Below are 24,656 nucleotides of genomic sequence, written 5' to 3'. Positions count from 1 at the left end.
AATGAGCTTGATGTTTATGGAATAGAGAATAATAATATAAGGAAATGAATGACTAATGTACCATTTTGTACCTTGTCAATCACCTTTCCTTTTATATCATGTGCAACTTGGTGACTTGAAAAAACAGTAAAAAGTGGAGAAATAATATAACAATATTCATATGTATAACTTTAAATTTAGAAGTAAACATTTGAAAAAAAAAAAAGAAGTAAACATTTGAAGCTACGTTTTACTCATTTAAGCCATATTTTTAAGATAGGCTTAGGGCTGATGTATGGTGAATGGGACACAGGAGTGTTAAGAGTGAAGTGGGATGTATCTCCTTTTTTTTTTAATTTTTAAAATTAAAAAAATTAATTAATTTATTTTAATTGGAGGTTAATTACTTTACAGTATTGTAGTGGTTTTTGCCATACATCAACATGAATCAGCCATGGGTGTACGTGTGTTCCCCATCCTGAACCCCCCTACCCCCTCCCTCCCCATCCCATCCCTCAGGATCATCCCAGTGCACCAGCCCTGAGCACCCTGTCTCATGCATCGAACCTGGACTGGTGATCTGTTTCACATATGATAGTTTACATGTTTCAGTGCTATTCTCTCAAATCATCCTACCCTCGCCTTCTCCCACAGAGTCCAAAAGACTGTTCTTTACATTTGTGTCTGGATGTAGGATGTGTCTCCTTTAAAAGGGAGAACTTGATATATAAGAGAGTCCCTTGGACTACAAGGAGAGCAAACTGTCAATCCTAAAGAAAATCAATTCTGAATACTCATTGGAAGCACTGATGAAGCTGAAGCTCCAATACTTTGACCATATAAGGCCAAAAGATCCTGATGTTGGGAAAGATTGAAGGCAATAGGAGAAGGGGGTGACAGAGGATAAGATGGTTAGGTAGCATCACCAACTCAGTGGACATGAATTTGAGCAAACTCCAGGAGATACTGGAGAACAGAGGAGCCTGGTGTGCTACAGTCCATGGGGTCGCACAGAGTTGGACATGACTTAACAACTGAATAACAATAAAGTAATTGCTGAATAAAGAGGAGCTACTTTATTGTTATTGATTCAAACCCTATCTTCTAAATACTTTACAGTTTTAGCTCTTATACTGATCCCTGAGTTGATTTTTGTACTTGGTATGAGGTATTGTCCAAGTGCATCCTTTGTCATGGCAATGCCCAGTTGTCCAAGAACTATTTCTTGAAGAGACTTATTGAATGGTCTCGATACCTTCATCAAAGATCATTTTGAAGCCATTTGGTGGCCTTTTGAGGGGGAGGGAGGCTCCGAAGAGCTCCTGGTACCATAGTCCTTTATGTCTCAGCACAGAAAGACTTCAGTGAGAGGCAAAGTGATAGATAAAGCGACTTATTAGAATAGGGGACTTCTGAGGTTTACCAGTGGGGTGGGTGAGAGATGCTGCACTGAGAACTTACTAGTCTGTAGCTTTATGGTAAAAAAAAAAAAAAAAAAGTGGGCAAGGGGAGAAGACCGTGTTTGTTTTTCTTGAGTAGATGTCATGCTTCCATCATTAGCTCCTCCTGCATGTTTAGCAGGGGAGATTTCTTGTCCTTTCATGGTCAAGCTGCTGCTGCTGTGTCGCTTCAGTCGTGTCTGACTCTGTGCGACCCCGTAGACGGCAGCCCACCAGGCTCCCCCATCCCTGGGATTCTCCAGGCAAGAACACTGGAGTGGGTTGCCATTTCCTTCTCCAATGCATGAAAGTAAAAATTTAAAGTGAAGTCGCTCAGTCATGTGCGACCCTCAGTGACCCCATGGACTGCAGCCTTCCAGGCTCCTCTGTCCATGGGATTTTCCAGGCAAGAATACTGGAGTGGGGTGCCATTGCCTTCTCCGCATGGTCAAGCTAGGTCCACAAATTGTTTTCATGTGAGCAGAGAGCATGTCCCAGGGATCATTAACTTACTGAGCTCGCTGGCCAGGATGTGGGCTCACACCACTATTGTTTTATTGTTTGGGGGCGTGTCTCGTGCTTCTGTTACATGGTTTTGTTGCTAAGCAAGATTGCTTGGTTTTGTGATTTAGCAAACCTGCTTTCTTGAGTAATCATTAACTTATAGGGGTCTCTCATATTTTTTCTACTTACAGTCCTCTAGCGTGACTAACTATTTAATCACTTACTTTATCCCTTTACTCTGTCCTTATCAGTTTGAGCATAAATGTCAGGGTTTAATTCTGGACTTCCGGTCCATTGATCTATGTGTACATCCTTATGCCAGCACCACAAAGTCTCAATTATTATAGCTTTGTAGTAAGTTTTGAAATCCAGAGTGAGTTCTGATTTGTTCTCTTTCAAGATTGTTTTGACTACTATGGTTCTTTCCTTTTTCATAGAAATTTTAGGATACGTTTGTCACTTCCTGCAAAGAAGGTCTCTGGGGTTATATCTGTAGATCAATTTGGATACTGTTCCCATTGTAACCGTATTAAGTCTTCCAGTCTATGAACATGAGATATCTTTCATTTATTTAGGTCTTTAATTTCTTTCAACAGTGTTTTGTAATTTTCAGGACACAAATCTTGCACTTTAAAAGCTATGTACTTTAGTATTTCTTTTTCTTTTTTTAATTCATTTATTTTTGCTTTTGCTGGGTCTTCATTGCTGCACGCAGGCTTTCTCTGGTTGTGATTAGAGGGGCTACTCTTGGTTGGGGTGCATGGACTTCTCATTGCAGGGGCTTCCCTTGGGGCAGAACAGAGGCTGTAGGCGCACAGGCCTCAGTAGTTGCAGCGGGGGCTCAGTAACTGTGGCTCACGGGCTCTAGAGCCCTGGTTCAGTAGTTGTGACACTCGGTGCTTAGTTGATCTACGGCATTTGGGAAGCTCCCAGACCAGGGATTGAACCCTTGACCCCTGCATTGGCAAGCAGATTCTCAACCTCTAGACCACTAGGGAAGCCCCCTTAGTATTTTTTTTTTTTTTTAATGTTTACTTCTTTTCATTGTGATAAAATATATATAACATAAACATTTGCCATTTTAACCATGAAGTATGCAGTTCGTTGGGCTTCCTTGGTGTCTCAGTGGTAAAGAATCTGATGCCTGCTAATTCAGGAGACAGGGATTTAATCTCTGGGTTGGAAATATCCCCTGGAGAAGGAAATGACAACCCACTCCAGTATGCTTGCCTGGGAAATCCTATGGACATAGGAGGCTGAGAGTCCAACATGACTTAGCGATTAAACAACAGTAACAAATACAGTTCACTGGCATCAGTACTTCCACATATCTAGTTCCAAAATTTTTTCCTTTGGTAATTTCTCCTTTCCCATTCCTAGCTTTACTGAAACATATGTAACTAACATATGTAACATTGTATAAATTTAAGATGTACAATTTGATACACGATATATATTGCAAAATAATCCTCACCATGGCCTTAGCTAACACCTTCATCACATCACAAAATGACCATTTGTTTTCTTGTAGCTTTACAGTTTCATTTCTATTTAAGTCCTTAATCTGTTTCAAGTTAATTTTTGTGAGTGGTGTAAGATAGGGGTCCAGTTTCATTCTTCTGCATGTGATTATTCAGTTTTCCCAGCACCATTCATTGAAGAGATTGTCTGTTCCCCATCGAGTTCTGTTAATTTGTAACCTATTTTCTGTGTCTTTTGAGTAGATATTTCATATAAGTGAAATCGTAATTGTCCTTCTGTGTCTGGCTTCTTTCACTTAGCATAATGTTTTCAAAGTTCATTCATGTTGTGTCATGATTTTCTGAGCAGTCTTTTTTTAATTGGAGGATAATTGCTTTACAATGTTGTATTGGTTTCTACCATACAATAACGTGAATCAGCCATAAGTATATGGCTGAAGTGTATTCATAAGTATATGAATCAGCCATAAGTATTCCCTCCTTCTTGAACCTCCCTCATACCCACCACCCCATCTCACCCCTCTAGATTGTCCCAGAGCACCTGTTGAGCTCCCTGTGCTAAGCAGCAGTTTCCCACTACCTATCTTATTTTACTCATGGTAATGTATGTTTCAATGTTTATAAGTAGTTTTAAAAGGTGTTTGAGACATGAAATTCAGCAGCCCTCTGATGTGTGCTTTTGTGTTGCAGATTGTATTAATGACAGCTACTGGTTCGGGAGGGATAGAAACTGTGAATATTGCTTCGATGAGCCCCTGCTGAAAAGCACCGATAAATACCGGACATACAGCAAGAAGCACTTTCGGATCTTCAGAGTAGGTGTCAAATACCCATACATTTGGGAAAACTGGTCATCTAGACGTCACGCTCAGCTATCTCCCGACTCTAACACCCCACCATTAAAACTTTGAAATGAAATGTTCTCTATTTTAGGAAATGGGTCCTAAAAACTCTTACATCGCATACATAGAAGATCACAGTGGGAATGGAACCTTTGTAAATAGAGAGCTTGTAGGGAAAGGAAGACGCCTTCCTTTGAGTAACAATTCTGAAATTGCACTTTCAGTATGGAGTAATAAAGGTAATATTATTGTCTTCTGGTTACTGGAACTTTCTCCTCCCGTGTAAAAGGAAAAATGACACTGTCCTTTGCAGAGTATGGTTTAGGTAAATAAAGTAAGTAGGTTAGCATTCAAGATTCATTTCAATCTTAGCTGCATTTTTTTTAATTATGAAAAGTTCTATCAAGACAGATTTTCTAAGGTTGGATTGGTTTGATTAATTTCATTTAAAGCCATATGCTTTAAATAATCATATTGCTTAATTTATCATTCATTAATTGATCCAGTTTAATTATGTCAACCTTAGATATCAATGAATTATTTTAGGCCATTAGTTCATTTCCCTCCCCACCTTTTTCTCTCCCTTCCTCATTCTTCCTTTTCTTTGTTCCTTTTAGACATTAATTTCTGTATATATTTGTTGAGCTGTTATGTATAGCCCGGCATTAGGCTATGTGTTTCCCTGTAAGAGTCTCAGTTTAGATCTTCCACCTTAAATATTGCATGGTTATCCTCTGAAAGTGGAAATGTTTATCATCACCATCGGGTAGCATTTTATATGCAGCTGTTCCTAAAACTTCATGAATATCACATCTGAAATGAACAGTTGTCATTCATTGGGGATGAAAAAAAACAACCTACAGAATTAAACATAGCTCACAGTGATTTTAAAACCTTGGACAAGAGCAATACTCTTGTTTCTTTAATTTGAAAAAACCTCACAGATCTTCCCAAAACTTGAGGGTTGAATGATGTGAAATAGTATCTGTTTGTGTGGGTGACACCTTAAAAATACAGATTCCCGGAGGCATTGTCCCTCAGAGCCTGATCCACCAGTTCCAGGGGTGTTAAAAATCCTCCCCAGGTGGTTCTCCTGCAGCCAGTCTTCAGAACAGCATCTCGGGATTATGGCTATTCTTGCCGTCCTGGTGTACATTTTATGATTGCCTTAGTTTTCTGTTTTCCACTTTGTTTCCTATCTGATAATTACAGTTGGCAGCTGCACAGGATTTTGCTGTTTTGAAAGCACCCAGTCAAGGGGGCAAGTAGGCACTAAAATGTGGCCTGTCCTCTACTTGACAAGTGGTGTGCCATCCTTTCATAATTGTTCTATCTAAAGGGCACCTTTTGGAGAAGGCAATGGCACCCCACTTCAGTACCCTTGCCTGGAAAATCCCATGGATGGAGGAGCCTGGTGGGCTGCAGTACATGGGGTCGCTGAGTCGGACATGACTGAGCAACTTTACTTTCACTTTTCACTTTCATGCATTGGAGAAGGAAATGGCAACCCACTCCAGTGTTCTTGCCTGGAGAATCCCAGGGACGGCAGAGCCTGGTGGGCTGCCGTCTCTGGGGTTGCACAGAGTCGAACACGACTGACGTGACTTAGCAGCAAAGGGCACCTTTTCTAATTTGAACAGAGGTGTTATGTAGTCTGAGGCTGGCCATGATTGAAATGGATCAAACTGGTACTCTGCAGACCGCATTTGGCCTATTGATATTTTATTAGGCCTTGGTTGATGTGTGTGCTTTAATGTGAAAATCCAGATTTCTTTGAAAAGATGGGCTATCTGGCCACACTTGAGCCTATCGTCCATTAATTCGAGGATCTGCAGGTGCTAAGTAGAGGCTGCCTCCTTCAGAAGTCCCCACTCACTGCCCTACATCTTACACTCACCCCAGCCTTACCTATTTCCATGACCTTCTGGCTTCTGTAGGCAACTGAGTTTGCAGCCTTTGAAGTAGACCTCAATACATGGGAAAAATACATCTCAGAGCCCCTCAGATCCACTGATCTAGGGTGTCATTATAACATCTAGGTTCATAAATATCCACAGAGAGGAACGGTTGTATCCTCAGTGGCCAGCAGGTCTCATTCATTAGGCAGGTGTCTGCCTCCTGGGGACCAGCCTGGATTGAAATGTGCTGAGCTGGTTCAGATTTCTGCCTGACACTGGTTCTCTAGGTTACTCCAGAGTGGTTAAGACCTGTCAGTTGAAATCTGAGAAACTCATGGGTCTTCACAAATTTCAGTGTTTCCTGATATTATAGGCTGTTGCAAATGTACCATTTTGTAGAATTGTAGTGTTTAATAACTGACTGCAGGTTTGGACCAGTGGATGGTTAAATTATGAAATGAGCAGTTTTTTTGGTACTCTTTCTCAGATGTAGGCCAAATAGTAAATAAATAAAGGAGGTTTGGGGGCAAAGTGTTATTTAATTTTACAAGTAAGTTCAGGATGGTTTGCGCTGTAAGATACCAGCTAGGTAAAGGTAGAAATGACTTAAAGGTGATAATATTAGTGATGGTGACCTCTGGCTTTATTTTTATCTGGATATTTACTTGCCTTGAATATATTTTCTAGATTTAAACTATTTGGCATTTGGTTCTGGGCCCAGCTGATAACTGTTCTGAGGTCAGTGACTAAGCACAGCATTGACATATGAGTTTCTTGCCGTGAAGTGAGAATGATACTGTGTTTCCATTGTGGGAATGAAACTTGCTGCCATCATTTCTCAAGGGTTTCATGATATCCGTTGGCCTAGCTAGTGATTTCTTTGGGGTTAGATGTTAAATGGAACTAAGCATGATTGTCTTATACTCCATATGTTTACTAAGTTATAGGACCATTTATCTTCTCTTTATCAAATGGATTAATGGGACTTGTCTCTGCCATTTTTTCCCCTTAGTTTTTGTATTTTTTGATCTGACTGTAGATGATCAGTCAGTGTATCCTAAGGAATTAAGAGACGAATACATCATGTCAAAAACTCTCGGAAGGTAACTTTTTTGTTTTCTTATGGAACTTGCACTTAATTTCTTTCTAGATGTTTGTCACTGGTTAGCTTTTTGTTCCTGATTTTATAGCATTTGTTATGTATAGAAAATATTTTAGGGTACCTATTTGTGATAGGTATGTTACTGATTTATTTGATCATTTTCAGTTGAACAGTTTTTTCTTTTTAAAAGCAATTTTATTGAGATAATTTTTATATCATATAATTCACCCATTTAAAAGTGTACAATTCAATGGTTTTTCATATATTCAGAGAACTGTGAAGCCTTTACTACAATCAATTTTAGAACATTTTCATTACCTTCCATAAAGAAACATTTATTGCATTTCTGCATTCTTCAGAATTGTGACATCTTGGGAAGAGAAATGGAGCTGACCATTGAATAGCAAAGTTCTCAAAAATCTTTTGGTCTCAGGACCCCTTACACTCCTAAAAATTACTGAAGACGTCAAAGAGCTTTTGTTCGTGTGACTTAGGTCTTGAAATTTACTGTGTTAGAAATTAAAATTGTTTCTGTCATTTAGTCATGTCCGACTCTTTGCAACCCCACAGACCGTAGCCCGCCAGACTCCTCTGTCCATGAGATTTCCCAGGGAAGAATATAGGAGTGGGTTGCCATTTCCTTCTCCAGGGGATCTTCCCAACCCAGGCATGTCTCCTGCATTGGCAGGCGGATTCTTTACCACTGAGCCACCAGGGAAGCCCAGAAATTAAAATGGAGACATGTTACTAATATTTGTTAATTCATTAAAAAATAGTCACTTATGTTAAGATAAATAACATTTTTTTTCAATGAAAAATAATTATTTTAGAAAAGATTAGTGAGAAGAGAGGGAAAGCTTCACATTTTTACAAATCTGTTTCATACCTGGCTTACTAGATGGTGGCTGGAGCCTGATATTTGCTTTTTCACTTGTGTTTTTTTATGATACTGCATACCATGTAGCCTCTGGAAAACTGTACACTCGTGAGAAAATGAGAGAGAAAAAGGCAAATGATGTCTTCGTGTCATTCTTTAGCTAGTACTGACTTTGTGGGCATTCTGAATGGATCTTAGGGCCCTTTGGGGGTTGCCCATCAAGAACCACTTCCTTAGGGAAGGTGTTAGGACACCTTTACCACGCACCCGATGTCCTTCACCCTCCCAGCCCTCCCCTGTCCCCGACAGACTTTCTGTTTATTGATATTTTCGGAAACATGAAAGAAAATAGGAGAAGGTGATAATCACTCACGTTCCTGCCACAGAGAATTAAGCACAATGTACTCTTTATGATTATTTGCGAGAGATATTTCAGTTTATGAACATTAAATTCAGTAGCTCATTGTGTTCCCATATTTGGCATTGGCTGCTTAGAAGCTCGCAGCCAAATTTGTGTCAACCCTAAAGAAATGTCTGGGACTCTTGTTTTTCCTAAGGGAGGATTCAACACAAATTCTCTAGCTTTTAGCAAGGGACAGAAATGAGCCAGGTAACAAAATAAATTTACTGGCTGTTATAACTGGGGAATACGGGGGCACAGTTGACTTCTGGTATGACTGGACCAGGAGGCCTTTAGGGCTTTATTTCACTCTTATGTTTTAATTATCTATTTGGCTTTATGTGGCTCAGTCTGAGGGTTACTGAAATGTTACCAGGGCTTTTTCTCCATCTCTTGATGCCTGTATTCTTTGCTGTTCTCCCATAGAATTACTTTCTCTGGGTGTCAGGAAAAATGCCTTCCAGGAGTCTCATATTCATATTTTCTTTCTTCTAGAAACTACAGCATAGAGAATTGTTTCTCTCCCAACATCAGCATTTGATTCCAAAGAAATCCCTAATTGGCTCAATTTTATGTGTACATCTACCCCATAGTCCCAGGAGTGGGTGTTGTACTACTATAGGTACTCTGCTAGACTCAACAAAGTTTTCTCAGGCAAAAGGTGACTGTTATCATAGCAGAAGGGGAATTAGAAAGTGTTTTGAGTAGATTTTTAAAAATCATAGTTACATGGAACTTTATCTCATACCATACATGAAAGTTAACTCAAAATGAAACAAAAAACTAAATGTGAGAGGTTTACCTATATAACTGTAAAAGGAAAACATGGAGACAACTCTATGATCATCGAGTTTGCAGTGGTTTCTCAAATGGTACCAAAAATGCAAGCAGCAAGTGAAAAAATAGAAAAACCAGACTTTGTCAAATTTTAAAAGTTTGCATGTCAGAAGACACTGTCAGGAAAGTGAAACCCATATGAAATGAGAAAATATTTGCAAGTGATATATCTCAATATATATATTGATATATATATTGAGTGATATATATATTGACAAGTGATACGGACTCAATATCCAGAATAGGTAAAGAACTCTTACAATTCAACAACAAAAACCAATTTAAAAATGGGCAAGATATTTAAGTAGACAGTTCTCCAAAAGAAGATATAGAAGTGACCCAAAATCACTTGAGAAGATAGCGTCATTAGGCAAATGTAAATCAAAAGCACAGTGAGATGCTACTTCAAACCCACTAGGATGACCGTAGTAAAGAAACAGATGACAAGCGTTTGTGAGGATGCAGAGAAATTAGAACTCTTATGCAGTGCTGTTGGGAATGTACAATGGTACAGCCACTGTGGGAAATAGTTTGATGTTGTCTCAAAAAGTTAAACATAGAATTACCATATGACCCAGCAGTTCCCCTTGTAGGTATATACCCCCCAGATTGGAAACAGATGTTCAACAAAAACTTGTGCATGAATGTTCCGCTGCAGCTCTGTTCACAATAGCGAAAAGGTGGGAACGACCTAAGTGTCCATCAACAAGAGAATGGATAAACAAACGGTGATGTATCCATAGAACAGGCTACTATTTAGCTATAAAAAGGAATGAAATACTAATACATGCACGGATGAACATGCTGATGAGCATACTGATACAGCATGGCTGAACTTTCAAAACATTCTAAGTAAAAGAAGTTGGAAAAAAGACCACATACTGTATGAATCTACTGGTGGGAGATATTCTGAGCAGGCAGATCTTTACAGAGAGAAATAGAATTTGCCAGGGGCTAATGGCAACCCACTCCAGTGTTCTTGCCTGGAGAATCCCAGGGATGGGGGAGCCTGGTGGGCTGCCGTCTCCATATGGGGTTGCACAGAGTCGGACACGACTGAAGCGACTTAGCAGCAGCAGGGACAGGAAAAATGGAGAGTGAACACTGAGTGGGTATGGGGTTTCCATTTGTGCTGGTGAGAAAGTTCTGGAACTTAGAAATGATGGTTGTACAACATTGTGGATGTACTTAATGCCACTGAATTGTACACTTTAAAATGATTACAATGGCAAATTTTATGTATATACACGATACATAAAAAAAGATGTCTCGGCAACCCTCTCACCCCATCCCCAGACCCACAATGATTATAAAAATCTACTGCAGGTAGGTAACGAGGGCTTGATACTTGATTAACTGTACTGGGTGCCATCCTGGGTAGTAGTCCTGCATTTTAGCATCAGCATCCCAGTTAATTTCGAATCTTGAGGAGCTTGCTGCAAGCAGTTTCCTGGGATACTATTGGTTTCTTAGTGATTTTATTTACAGTGCAATTCATGGCATCAACTGCTTATGCATTTCCTTTGAAGACAGAGAATAAGAAAGAGAAATGGATGAGTGGAAGTAATTTATTTGCAGATGCTGTTTAATATTCTTTGTTGCAGGCATTCATTTTAAACTAGGACTTGGTTGTATATTTGATCTTTCTCTGGCCTCTGGGAGAAGTTATTTCTCTCTGATTTATTTTTAGTGTCTTTCTGAGCATTTCACAATCTGGAGGGACAGTAAGATTTAGGTTTATATCGCTTGGCTCAAAAAGTGGAATTTGGAGCTGACTCAGTGTTGCTGGATGGTCCCTGTTCCTTTATGCCCTTGACATCTTACCCTGGTGAGGTTTCTGAAAACAGAGACAATGGACTGTCTTTAACTTGAAATAGCTCAGGCCAGTTCAAGAGTGGTGGGTCTCAGGATTTAAAACACTGTGACAGTCAATCACTTTTTACATTTTTCCCTATTAGCGGTGCCTGTGGTGAGGTGAAGCTAGCTTTCGAGAGGAAGACATGTAAAAAAGTGGCCATAAAGATCATTAGCAAGAGGAAGTTTGCTATCGGCTCTGAGAGAGAGGCAGTAAGTACCTGTGTTGGTGGCTGCTTGGCCCCATCATAAAGAATTTACCGCTCAGAAGAACTTTGGAAAATTTTGGGTATACTGAACTAACCTAAACACAGATAATTTGTTTCCAAAAATATTTGGTTGTACATAATAATACACATAGCAGGAACTTTTTTTTTTTCCTTCCAAGTTGTTACAAGACTGTTTTTACAATAAACGAAAGGAAATTAGGGGAGAAAAAAAAAATCCCGCTGTATCCCCGCTGCTGGAACCCCACAGCTGCTTTTAGTTTTCCCTTTCCTTCTGGTCTTTGTTCCTGTGAACTCATGTTTCTAGATGGCTGAGATTGTATTGTATACAGTTTTGTATTCTGCTTTTCCACATAAGCATTAATGCGTAAACTCTTCCCTACTATATCCTTTTGGATGATTGAGTCTCTGTTTCACCAGCTTTATCACACTTTATTCATCCATCTCTCTGCTTGATCATTTAGGTCATTGAGATAATTTCTAATTCTTTGTTCTTCCTGATAATGTGGCAATGAATACCTCCATGTTTATAGATTTTTAAAAGATCTTGATTAAATTATATGGTCTCTTTATATGGTAACCATTCACTTTTTACATTTCCTGTAATACATACTTACTGCATTGGTGGAGTGGCCAAATGTATTGGTTTTTCAACACATGACCCTACAAAGTAATATAAAATGTGTCCTCTAGTCACGTTTTCCTTTGTGGCCAGCTGTTTCTGGCTATTATGCTTTACATTCCTTAAAGATCGATTTTTTTTTTTTTTTGGTCCCTAGACAATGCATTCTCACATAGCAAGAGGAATTCCTTTCAGTGTTCACTTTGTTATAGATCTTTCCCCTGTGATTCTGGGTTTGTTTTCCATTTTGGGGGGAAGAAAATAACCTAACAGATTCTTAATGACTTGGAGCACAATTTTATGTTTTAATTTCATCTTTCAAATCCCATCATATTCTTTAGAGCTCTCTATCATCAGAGTATACCCGGCCTTGGTAATGAGTTTACCGGCTTACAGGAAGAGGCTGGCTTTTAAAATTAAACATCTGGCTTTCTTCGCTGAAGTCCATTTTACATAAATATGTAATTCTATATCCTCTTTGCTTGTAGAGGGTGTAGCCCGTGAGGTTGAGTAACTCGAGTCATTCTTCTGGAATTGTAACGGAGAGCGACTTTTCTACCCTGAAGCTTCCTCTTCCCTTTAGAGTCTCAGTAAATATCTCAGCTTGCATTTGAAATTGGAACCTGGCTCTGCTTAATTATGAGAAATGTGACTTTATGTTTTCTTTACACAGTTTAATTGAATACCTTCTCCTTTATGGTTTTTACTTGTTGTATTATATTTACAAATGTAAACAATTCCTCAGTTTGATGAGACAAGCAGAGCTTACCAGGTCAATGTAAGAACAGTGGGAACACATTTGTTTCTGGCTGCGGGAACTGCAGAAAGTGGCTTCCTTTCTCTGAGCCTTGTTCTGTCTGTCAAATGGGAATACTTTCAGAGCCCAGTTCACTTGGATTATGGGGCTTACATGAGATGACCCTTTTAGATAAAGAGCTTGGCATAGAGCCTAGTCACTTACTGAATGGCTTATTATTTACCAAGCATTTTGCAAAGTGATTTTAGGTGAGTTTTTGTGTAATTCATCCTTGATTTCTCTGTAAGAACAGTGCTGAGTTTGGAACTCAGGAAGCCTTTACTCAACTAAGTTTAACTGTAAACATTTTCTGCATATTGGCTATTATTATCATTAATAAACTAATGTTATTTTATTAAAGGATCCGGCACTCGATGTTGAAACAGAAATAGAAATTTTGAAGAAACTAAATCATGTAAGTACTACTATAAAAACATGACACATACTTAAATTCTTTTATCTCAAAAAATGGGGAGAGTGCAAAGCACTTCAGTGTAATAAAACTAGTATTAACCTGGGTTCCTTAATTGTGTGTGTATACGTGTGTGTATGCATACATGCATGGTTTTAGCTGTTACGCTGGGAAGAGCTTTACCCTAAAATTTTGAAAGGACAATACAAAGATTTTATCATTAATTATGTTATTTTTCCACTGAGTTAGTTCTGGACCAAAAGACATAGTCAATCTGCTAAATTTCTTTTGGTACATTAATTATACCTGAATTTCATACCTCTTAAGTACCTTTGGGAGGTGCTGATTTCCATTCACCTTGGTTGGAATAAATCAAATATATCCAAGAATATACCCAATAAGTATGACAACATCTTGGGTGTTTGAATGGTGTCTCTGGCCCCACTGAGTATCAGAGGTCCTGTCTTTTTTTGTGCGATCATGACCTTGTCTCAGTGGAAAGAGTCTAAAGATGTGAGAAGAGAAAGAAAGACGAGTGGGATGCCTCACATCTTCCTTTTTCTTCTTTCTGTGTTTCTTCATTAATTCATGGGCCCCCATGTAGTTGTGAGCTACAGGAGTTAAACTTGAAACAAGACCTCCAGTCTTCCAGCTGAGAATTATCTCAGTGGTACTCAGCCTTTTTGGCACCAGTAATTGGTTTCATGAAAGATGATTTTTCCCTGGACCCAGGGTGAGTGGAGGATTGGTTTCAGGATGATTCAAGTGCATTGCATTTATTATGTACTTTATATTTCTATTATTATTACATTGTGATATATAATGAAATCATGATACAGTTCACCATAATACAGAACCAGTGGGTGGTCATTTGATTGATGGGGAGCAGCCAAAAGTACCGGAGAAGGCAATGGCACCCCGCTCTAGTACTCTTGCCTGGAAAATCCCATGGACGGAGGAGCCTGGTGGGCTGCAGTATATGGGGTCGTGAAGAATCAGACATGACTGAGGGACTTCACTTTCACTTTTCACTTTCATGCATTGGAGAAGGAAATGGCAACCTACTCCAGTGTTCTTGCCTGGAGAATCCCAGGGACAGAGGAACCTGGTGGGTCGCTGTCTCTGGGGTCGCACAGAGTCAGACACGACTGAAGCGATTTAGCAGCAGCCATAAGTACAAGTGAAACTGCTCCTTTGCCCACTACTCAGCTCCTGCTGTGTGGCCCCAGTTCCCATGGGTTGGGGACCCCTGGATTGTCTGATTCTGGTTCTTAACTTCTGAACTACAAAAGATTTCTTCTCCCTTCTCTGAACTGGTCAGATCCTCCTAACAACAAATAGAAACTGAGAACATCACGTGGACACAACAATTCAGTAGGTTCCTTTAGAATTTGTGGTGGTTCTGAAGACCCATGAGAATGTGAGTGGCCGAGCTTCCTGCTTGGCTTTCTTCTAATGCCTTGCAACTTCTACCACTTCCCTGCCTTTGCCTCCTTTTTTCCATGGGATCTGGAATCTCGTTAAAGAGAGGAGCCCTCTAATTTACCAGGGTGGGGTTGCTTCAAACATCCCCCAAAGATAAACACTTAGAATCCTCAGAGAATTTTCTCTGATGTCAGAAGATCCCCAAGCATAACATTTATATAAATCCGATATCTGCTGCAGAGGAGAGGAATTTAAAACTCTAAAAAAGATCCTTGGAGATTTTTGTTGGCAATTTACAAGGGCACTTGGGAGCCCTTGGGAAGTAGAGATGGGCACATGAGTGCATTTGGATGTTTGGAGACAGTGAGTAGAGCCTAGTATAAAGTCCAGTAGACCCTGGCCTTTAGAGTCAGGCACTGATTTATCAATTGTCAAATGTTTATGGTGCCAGCCTGTTTTCTAGGCCCCAGGCAGTCAGCACAGATAGACCTGGCCATCTCTCCTCTTACATGGCTTTAGTCTAGTGGGGAGACAGACCTGAGTTCCCATCCCTTGTTCTGAGCAGGTCATTTCACTTTGCAGAGCTTCTGCTCCCTTGTCTGTTCCTGGAGACCGTAGGATACTTACCTCAAAGGTCAATGAGACTTGAATATGTGCTTCTAAAGTTTTCAGGGCTTCCCAGGTGGCTCAGTGGTAAAGAATCTGTCTGCAGTGCAGGACACACTGGAGAGAGCCAGGTTCGATCCCTGGGTCAGGAAGATCCCCTGGAGAAGGGAAATGGTAACCCACTCCAGTATTCTTGGCTGGAGAATCCCATGGACAGAGGAGTCTGGTGAGCTATAGTCCATAGAGTTTCAAAGAGTCGGACATGACTGAGTGACTGAGCACGCACACAAAGCTCTCGGCACAGGAAACACACTGGGGGCATGACAGTGATCTGCAATTCCCTACCCTTTGCCCTGTAGGACCTAAGTGGAGGGTCTGGGTTGGTGGCCTCTGGTTTCTGAGACACTTCAGCTGTGACAGCTGCAGCCTGTGGCTCTAGAGCTGGTGGGGACTGGAGACAGTGCGTGCTGGCTCCGGCCGCCCCCCATTCCCAGACCAAGCAGTTCCCAGTCCTTCCTCTCCTGTTCCTTTTTCATGTGTGTGTCTTTTTTTCTGCCTTTCTTTTCATTTTATTATGGACTTCCCTGGCGGTCCAGTGGTTAAGACGCTGCGCTTCCACTGCAGGGGACAAGGGTTCGATCTCTGGTCAGGGGACTAAGAGCACGTGTGCCTCGCGGCCAAAAGAAAAAGATTCACAGGTGTATATTCTAGAGTCAGATGGTGCTAAAAGGTTTATAAACAGCAGCTTTACTTCTTTACTAATCGCCTTCCTGCATTTAAAATTTTTTTCAGCTTTTTTTAAAGAAGAATTTACCTCCGTTATTTCTACGTGATTTATTAGTGCATAAACCGCTGTTTCTTGGCTTATCAACAATAATAGCTTGTTGTCTTTCTGTTATAAGAGAATTTTCAGTTCAGTTCAGTTCAGTCACTCAGTTGTGTCCGACCATGAATCCCAGCATGCCGGGCCTCCCTGTGCATCACCAACTCCCGGAGTTTACCCAAACTCACGTCCATTGAGTCGGTGATGCCATCCAGCCATCTCATCCTCTGTCGTCCCCTTCTCCTCCTGTCCCCAATCCCTCCCAGCATCAGAGTCTTTTCCAGTGAGTCAACGCTTCACATGAGGTGGAGTTTCAGCTTTAGCATCATTCCTTCCAAAGAACACCCAGGACTGATCTCCTTTAGAATGGACTGGTTGGATCTCCTTGCAGTCCAAGGGACTAAGAGTCTTCTCCAACACCACAGTTCAAAAGCATCCATCCTTCGGCGCTCAGCTTTCTTCACAGTCCAACTCTCACATCCACACATGACTACTGGAAAAACCATAGCCTTGACTAGACAGACCTTTGTTGGCAAAGTAATGTCTCTGCCTTTGAATATGCTATCTAGGCTGGTCATAACCTTCTTTCCAAGGAGTAAGCGTCTTTTAATTTCATGGCTGCAATCACCATCTGCAGTGATTTTGGAGCCCCCTAAAAATAAAGTCTGACACTGTTTCCACTGTTTCCCCATCTATTTCCCATGAAGTGATGGGAGGAGATGCTATGATCTTAGTTTTCTGAATGTTGAGCTTTAAGCCAACCTTTTCACTCTCCTCTTTCACCTTCATCAAGAGGCTCCTTAGTTCCTCTTCACTTTAGCTCTCATTTTTCTTTTTATTTATTTTTATTTTTGGCCATGTGGCATATAAGATCTTAGTTCCCCAACCAAGGATCAAACCCTCACCCCTGAAGCACGAACTTTTAACCACTGGACCTCCAGGAAAGTCCCTCAGGTCTCTTTTCTGTTCCTCTTAATGTAATACTACAGTGAATATTTAGTGTTTCCATTATCGTGACAGTAACAGGTGGTCCTGCAGAGCCAAGTATACAGTGATCACGGGTAAGTAGAGGTGGAAATGGTTTACTGTCAGCCTGACCCCATGGCTGTAGAATCCGTGACCAAAACGTGGCCAGCAGGACCCACCCTCAGTGGGTGGTTGTGTCTGTTATTGATGTTGATGGTATTAAACTTGACAGCATATGAGTGTCCCCCGTGTGCCAGCTGCTCTGTTGAATGTTGGTCCTAGGAAGATAAAAATAAGACTGACTCGTTGACTTAGCCCATGCAGTACCTGGTGAAAGACTTCTGTTGGGTATCAATTTCCTTGTAGGGCCACACAGATGAGTACTACTGCAGAAAGCGTGGATCCAAACTGTGGAAGTGGGGGGACTTCCCTGGTGGTCCCATGGTTAAGAATCTGCCATCCAGAGGACACAGGTTTGATTCCTGATTGGGGAACTAAGACCCACATGCTACAGAGTGTGGTGTGCCAAAAAAAAAAAAAAAAATCCAAGGGGACTTTGAGCTGGGGCTTGATACCTGAGGCCACATGTGGCCAGAAGGCTGGATCACCAGGCTGGAGGGTAGTGTGAGTAAAGATGTGACATGGGGAGAGAGCCTGGGGTGGATGGGGAGTTCTGTGGCCTGGAGAGGAGGATATTTGGGATGGGCAGAAGGAGATGAGGCTGGGGGGTAGTGGGGGCAGGAGGAGGCTGGGTCTGGAAGGTCTTGGTAACCCCTGCTGAGAAGTTGGATTGCAGCCTCTCGGCTGCAAGGTGCTGAAGGATTTCTATTTTCTTCCTTCCTTCCCTCCTCTCACTCTTCTCCCTTTCTGCGTTAAAATAATTTAAAATTATATAATATCCGACACATGTAAAGTAAAGTGTAAGTGGTAAAGCGAACTGGTAGGATGAACACATTTGAACTTGCCGTGAGTTTAAGAATGAAGAAACCTGATCATACTGTCGAATATACCTCATACTCAAAAAAGCGTTTCGAGATTTGCCCTTTCCACTTGGCGTTGTGTTTCCAAGATCCACCGTGCTGGGGGAGGTGGTGGGGCGTCCATTCTCCACCAACAGTTCATGGTGGGGAGGTATCACTTGGAGGATTTTAATCAGCAATGGAAGGGATGAAATGTGCTTTGCAGGAAAATCACTCTGGTGGGTGTTGCTCTTTTTAATCGAAAGTTGAAAAATCTAAAGTGAATAGATATGCCAATAAAAACCAAGATTTTGATGAGAAAATAAATACAGTCTAAAAATCTTCCCACTCTCTTCCTTTTGATTGACATAGCCAGAATCCTTTTCCCTGGTGGGGAGGAGTGTATGTCATTGATCCTTACCACTTCTTGTATCTACCCTGACCACTAGCTTTACCATCCATCCTTTGTACTAGAGAAAACAATAGGGTGTTATATGCATTAGATGTACTGTACGATTCTCCCTTGTTCTTTAGCAAATGCACCCAGCATTGATCAGAGGTCACAGACTGTCAGCCACGGTGTGTGTCTCTCTCTCCTCCACCGCACGTATGTGCTTTTGAGTTCTTCTGAAACTAGAATTGCCCTCTTCCTTGGAAAATGGAGGTCTTGTCTCATGGGTTTCCCTGCAGTGCCAGTTGCCTTAGTTGAATGGCCCTGCTGTCTGGCAGCATGGCTGGGCCCCTGACCTGGGCTTCCTTTACTCGCGCTCCTTGTCAGGCTCCCCGGTTTCTTAGGTGTCCTTGAGTCCCTGTGCTCTGGGTCGGAGGAGGAAGGCTGGGAAGAGATTGGCCTTCCAGCCTTGGCGCCAGCGTTAAGTGTGAAGCATGGACCGCGCCCTTGTTAGTTTGGTGGGGCAGAGAGTTTATTGTGTGTGCTCACAAAGGAGCAAGTTAGAGTTCTGTCTCCTCCCCTGCGGGCTTCCCAGGTGGTGCTAGGGGTAAAGGACCAACCTGCCAATGCAGGAGACTTTAGAGATGCAGATTCGACCCCTGGATCAGGAAGATCCCCTGGAGGAGGGCATGGCAATGAACATGAATGAAAAGAATCCCATGAACAGAGGAGCCCGATAGGCTACAGTCCATGGGGCTGCATAGAGTCAGACTCCACTGAAGCAGCTGAGCACACACGCATGCTCCTCCCCTGCATGAACTGCAGAGAGTCCTGAGGCAAGGACCAGATGCCTGGTCTTGGCCTCCTTGACACCTTGGGTGGGTGTCCCGAGTTCTGCTCTTGTACTTCTCCTCTTGGGGAGCTTCTTAACTATTTTTTCTCTTTTCCCCCTTTTAGCCTTGTATCATCAAGATTAAAGACTTTTTTGATGCTGAAGATTATTATATTGTTTTGGAATTGTAAGTAGCAAACTTTTTTGTTTCCATTTAAATGCTTATAAACCAACCAAAGGGTCTAATGCTGGCCTGCATTTCTCATCCTGGGGACTCTCAGCGTGTGTATGTGGGGGGTGGCCCGTAAAACAAGCACATGAGGTTAGTATAAATTCTAAAAATCACTCTAGTGTTTCCAAAGGCAGATGGATCTGAGGCCTGGGTTTGAAGCCCACTTTGCTGGTGACTAGCTGTCTACCCTGGAGAAGGCAATGGCAACCCACTCCAGTACTCTTGCCCAGAAAATCCCATGGATGGAGGAGCCTGGTGGGCTGCAGTCCATGGGGTCGCGAAGAGTCGGACATGACTGAGCGACTTCACTTTCACTTTTCACTTTCATGCATTGGAGAAGGAAATGGCAACCCACTCCAGTGTTCTTGCCTGGAGAGTCCCAGGGACGAGGGAGCCTGCTGGGCTGCCGTCTATGGGGTTGCACAGAATCGGACACGACTGATGTGACTTAGCAGCAGCAGCAGCAGCAGCAGCAGCAGCAGCTGTCTACCCATGGGTTAGTTGATTTCACCTGAGTTTCACATTCCTAGTGTTAAGTAATAAGGATAGCTCCCTGTGCAGTCATAAGGATCAAATGCTCTGAGGGCTGGAAGGCCTCCAGCGGAGCATGTGGCACGCATGGTGCTCAAACACAGGTGCGTGTTATACTCTGAAAGAACCTGGGTGGCCCTCGTTGCTCAGGATCACTGCACCAGGGTGACACCTGAATATCTTTCAGGCGCTGGTGTACTTGCAGCTGTACTTGGTGTGATTAAAATCATTTACCGTCTCATTCCTGAAAGAGGCCTGCCTTGGTGTCCATTCTGCATAAGTGCGCAGTGTTTCTGGGACTGGCCGTCATGGCAGACAGGCTGGGCCTTACTCCTGAGTGGCCAACAGTGGCCGTGCTGGCTGACCATAAAGATTATAGAGTAAACAGCAGGCCAGGCAATGCGCTAGGAGAGACTGGACGGCCCTTGAAGTGCTTAAGGGAATATCTGTTGCTATGAAATAGGAGATTTATTATTTGACTGGATCTCATTAAAACAGTTTGGGACTTCCCCAGTAGCCCAGTGGCTAAGACTCCGTGCTCCCAAGGCAGGGTGCCTGGGTTCAATTCCTGGTCAGGGAACTAGATTCCACATGTTGCAATGAAGATTGAAGATCCCGTGTGCCGCAATTAGGACCTGGCTCAGTCAGATAAATTTAAAGAAATAGTTTAATAATAGTAGTAATAATACAATGGCAGTAACTGATACTAATGAAACACTTAATATGAGCCAAAACCTGCTGTAAGCATTTCACTGGGATTGACTCATGTAACCTGCATAACTGTCATCCAGGTTATGTACAAGTTAGTGGTGAGTTGTAGTAGTGAAGTTGCTCAGTCACGTCCGACTCTTTGTGACTCCATGAACTAGGGCCTATCAGGCTCCTCCGTCCCTGAGTTTTTCCAGGCAAGAACACTGGAGTGGGTTGCCATTTCCTTCTCCAGGGGATCTTCCCGACCCAGGGACCGAACCTGAGTCTCCCGCGTTGTAGGCAGATGCTTTTACTATCTGAGACACCAGGGAAGTCACATAAGTGAAGTGGTAAGTTAGTTATTGTCTTTAGCTCCACTTGGCAGAAATGGGAACTGGATTGCAGAGGGATGAATAATCTGGCCAAGCATCTCCACTGTGCCGGGTGCTTTACCCACAGCAGTTAATCTCTTAATTTTTACAGCAGCCATCAAGGTAGGTGGGGTTTTATCCCCATTTGTTGAAGGGGTTTAGAAACAAGCTCAGAGAGGTTGCATAAGTCACCCCAAGTCCCTCAGCTGGGACGTGGTGGAGCTGAAATTCAGACCCAGTTGTCAGGTCATAGGCTCCTGCTTTCTCCCCTACACCAGTCTCAGAACCGCCTGGGTGCACAGTAAAAATGCAGACCCCTGGGGTCTGCTTCCGATCTACTGCATCAGATTTTCTGAAAGCTCCCCAAGCATGTCCAATGCCCGCCACTCTCTTCCTCTATCTTTCCTTGCTCCTCAGTTTCCGACGGATGCGTGTTTATTGTGGATGTGGCTAATTACCTCATTGCCTTGACACATGGGAGCCGAGAGTGCATAAACCACTTTACTTGTCTTGATGAGTTTGTTCTGTTTGTGTTGTTATCTTCCCTCCAAGTGAGTTTCCCTCTAGGAATGAACCCCCTGCTTTGCCTGTGTGTTTCAGAATGGAAGGAGGAGAGCTGTTCGACAGGGTGGTGGGGCATAAGCGCCTGAAAGAAGCCACATGCAAGCTCTATTTTTACCAGATGCTCCTGGCCGTGCAGGTAAGAGAAGCCCTCGGTGCTTTTGACAGCTTTCTTTTAGGTGAGTTACTCTCCAAGTTGGCAGAAAATGAGGCACCAGGGATAAAAACCCAGAGAGCAGAGTCTGTGTGTGGGTTGTTCTGTTCTTGGCGAAAACACCCCATCCCTTTGACTCAGATGAGAAAGTTCTTGCTGTGAAGTTTAAGAGAAAAAAAAAAGAAATAAGGAAGTTAAAGAAATAAACACACGGTCCCACATGGCTTCTCTTTAGCTAGGAGGTTTTAATGGGGGGCAGGGATCTCTGTTGTGCCTGATCCTTGCAGAAATCCCCCTTACCTCTGGGGCAGGGGTGAGGAGGCAACTGGGCAGGTGTGAGGATAGATCACTCCCCCATGGCACAGTGCTAGGGGTTTCCTTCGTCTGTAGCATCCTGTTTTTTTTTTTTCTTCTCCCATTTATTTATTTTTAATTGGGGGATAATTGCTTTACAATGTTGTGATGGTTTATCATACATCAACATGAATCAGCCATAGGTATACACACGTCCCCTCCCTCTTGAATCTCCCTCCCTCCCCCTGTAGGTTGTCCCAGAGCACCAGGCTGACCCCCCTATGCTATACAGCAACTTTCCATTAGCTATCTGTATCCAACCAGTCCATCCTAAAGGAAAGCAGTCCTGAATATTCATTGAAAGGACTGATGCTGAAGCTGAAACTCCAATACTTTGGCCACCTGATGCAAAGAACTGACTCATTGGAGAAGACCCTGATGCTGGGAAAGATTGAAGGTGGGAGGGGAAGGGGACAAAAGAGGATGAGATGGTTGGATCCATCACCGACTCAAAGGACTTGAGTTTGACTAATCTCCAGGAATTGGTGATGGGCAGGGAGGCCTGGTGTGCTTCAGTCCATGGGGTCACACAGAGTCGGACACGACTGAGCGACTGAACTGAGCTGAGCTTACACATGATAATGTGTATATTTCAGTGCTGCAGCAGGCACACGAGTGTTTTGGAGGTATTTTGCTGTAGGCCAGAGGGATATCCAGAGAAACCTAAAGCCCACAAACACCTAACCAGTGATTTTTATGTTTTTAATTTTTTAAAATTTAGTTTTTAATTGAAGGATAATTGCTTTATAGAATTGTGTTGGTTTCTGCCAAACATCACTTCTCGGCCTTTTGGTTAAGATCACGTGTAACGTGTAGTATCTGCTCTTATCAATCTAACCAGTGTTTTACTCTCTTCATGGTTTGTGGTGGTGCTTTAGTTGCTAAGTTGTGTCCAACTTCTGTGGCCCCGTGGACTGTAGCCCGTCAGGGTCCTCTGACCATGGAATTTCCCAGGCAAGAATACTGAAGTGCAGTGCCATTTCCTTCTCCAGGGGATCTTCTTGACCCAGGGATTGAACCCGGGTCTCCTGCATTGCAGGCAGGTTCTTTATCAACTGAGTCACCAGGGAAGGCCCTTAATGGTTTGCTCCCAACTTTATACCAAGAATATTAACGTGAATTGAGTACAGATCAGTGGACGTGGGAAATTCTTTTTTTCCTACAGAAATATGACTTGGTATATAAAAATGAGTACACAGAGAAACATCCTTCTATTTATGATATTTAGAAACCATTCTATTTCAGTCATCAAGTTTTCAAAGACTGATCTTGCATCAAGGAATATGTTAACTCTAGGTGTTCAGATAATTTACATATGTGTACTTTGTAGAGTCCCTTTAAAAATATTCTCAGAAGTGGAATCAACAAATACACTATTTTGGTAGAATTTTTATAGATTAAATAGTCCCCAAATGTTTTATGTCACCTGTTGCATTTTTATTATTGAAGCTGACACCTTCTGTTTCTACTAACATGAAGGAATAGTTATTGTCTTGAAGAGCGAAATAAAAGGTCTGCTGTCATAAGTTGCCTTTTTCATTTTTCTACTTTTTAAAGATTTTCTTGCAAGCAAATTTGTAAATAGTAGTCCACTTATCCAGTGGTTTTCTGATTTGGGAGAGAATATGGTCGTAACATGAGTTATAATTTCATCCAGCTATAAGATGTGTGTGTGTCTGTCTCACGCGCCTGCTCCATGAATCTAAGGGTCACTCCTCTCTGTAGTACCTTCATGAAAATGGCATTATACATCGGGATTTAAAGCCAGAGAATGTTCTCCTGTCATCTCCAAAGGAGGACTGCCTTATAAAGGTAAGAAATTTATGCTCTGTATGTGGCCACTCCAGTAGATTGCTGTTCAGAAACTGTTTTCGAATTCATCAAGTAAAAAGTGGGAGCATAAAAAGGGAGGGAATTTGACCTTTCCATTCTTAGCTGTTCTTTTAGCAACCAGGTGGTATTGCTCCAGTGAAGATGCGAATGAGCACTTATTCAGCTCCATGTGTACAAGCCACTTTCATCTTCAGAGAGAGGAAGGAAGAGTCTAGATGGGAGAAACACATCCCCTATCTTCCTCTGTCTAAGATAGTACTTCCCAAGCCTGGCTTCATTTGAGAATCCTCTGTTGATTTAGAGAAAAAAAAAAAAAAACAAAAAACGAGAGCAAGCCTGCACCTTAGAATTGCTGAAGGTGGCACCTAGGTGAAGTATTTTTCCCCAGCTCCTCAGCCAACATTGAAAAACTGGGGTCTATGAAGAATCAGGAATTACTAGACTTCTAGAGTGTCTGTTAAGGGTTATAAGCCTTTTGTAAGGTTACAGAGAATACAGATCTAAGTTGGGAGAAAACCTGAGCCTTAAAGTTCCTTGGCTCAGGAATTTTTATTTAAGCAAAATTTAATAACTTTCAGGATTTAAAATTACCTTACAGGGCTTTCCTGGGGGTCCAGTGGCTAAGACTCTGTTCTCCCAACGCAGGGGGCCTGGGGTT

At 42.1% G+C, this 24,656-nt stretch overlaps 1 protein-coding gene across 11 annotated transcripts in view; it reads left to right on the top strand.

The window, feature by feature from the left end:
* The window catches only part of CHEK2 (checkpoint kinase 2), a 38,601-nt gene that overhangs the window by 3,620 nt on the left and 10,325 nt on the right, over window positions 1–24,656 (top strand). For 4 of the 11 annotated variants that reach the window (XM_086348497.1, XM_086348498.1, XM_086348501.1 and 1 more), the window contains 8 exons: window positions 4,094–4,218; window positions 4,337–4,484; window positions 7,156–7,246; window positions 11,318–11,426; window positions 13,220–13,273; window positions 19,398–19,459; window positions 21,697–21,796; window positions 23,891–23,977. In XM_086348497.1, the coding sequence (XP_086204623.1) occupies window positions 4,094–4,218; window positions 4,337–4,484; window positions 7,156–7,246; window positions 11,318–11,426; window positions 13,220–13,273; window positions 19,398–19,459; window positions 21,697–21,796; window positions 23,891–23,977 (776 nt within the window). Of the gene's footprint in view, window positions 1–4,093; window positions 4,219–4,336; window positions 4,485–7,155; window positions 7,247–11,317; window positions 11,427–13,219; window positions 13,274–17,456; window positions 18,591–19,397; window positions 19,460–21,696; window positions 21,797–23,822; window positions 23,978–24,656 lie in introns of those variants that run through there. The other 7 variants (XM_086348504.1, XM_086348506.1, XM_086348505.1 and 4 more) reach the window with 4 other exon arrangements.

This window comes from Bos grunniens, chromosome 17 (assembly GCF_055505025.1).
Source record: "Bos grunniens cultivar Pamir isolate PY7600 chromosome 17, Bosgru_T2T1.0, whole genome shotgun sequence".
Classification (NCBI taxonomy): Eukaryota; Metazoa; Chordata; class Mammalia; order Artiodactyla; family Bovidae; genus Bos; species Bos grunniens.
This window is presented reverse-complemented; position numbering and strand designations above follow the sequence as displayed.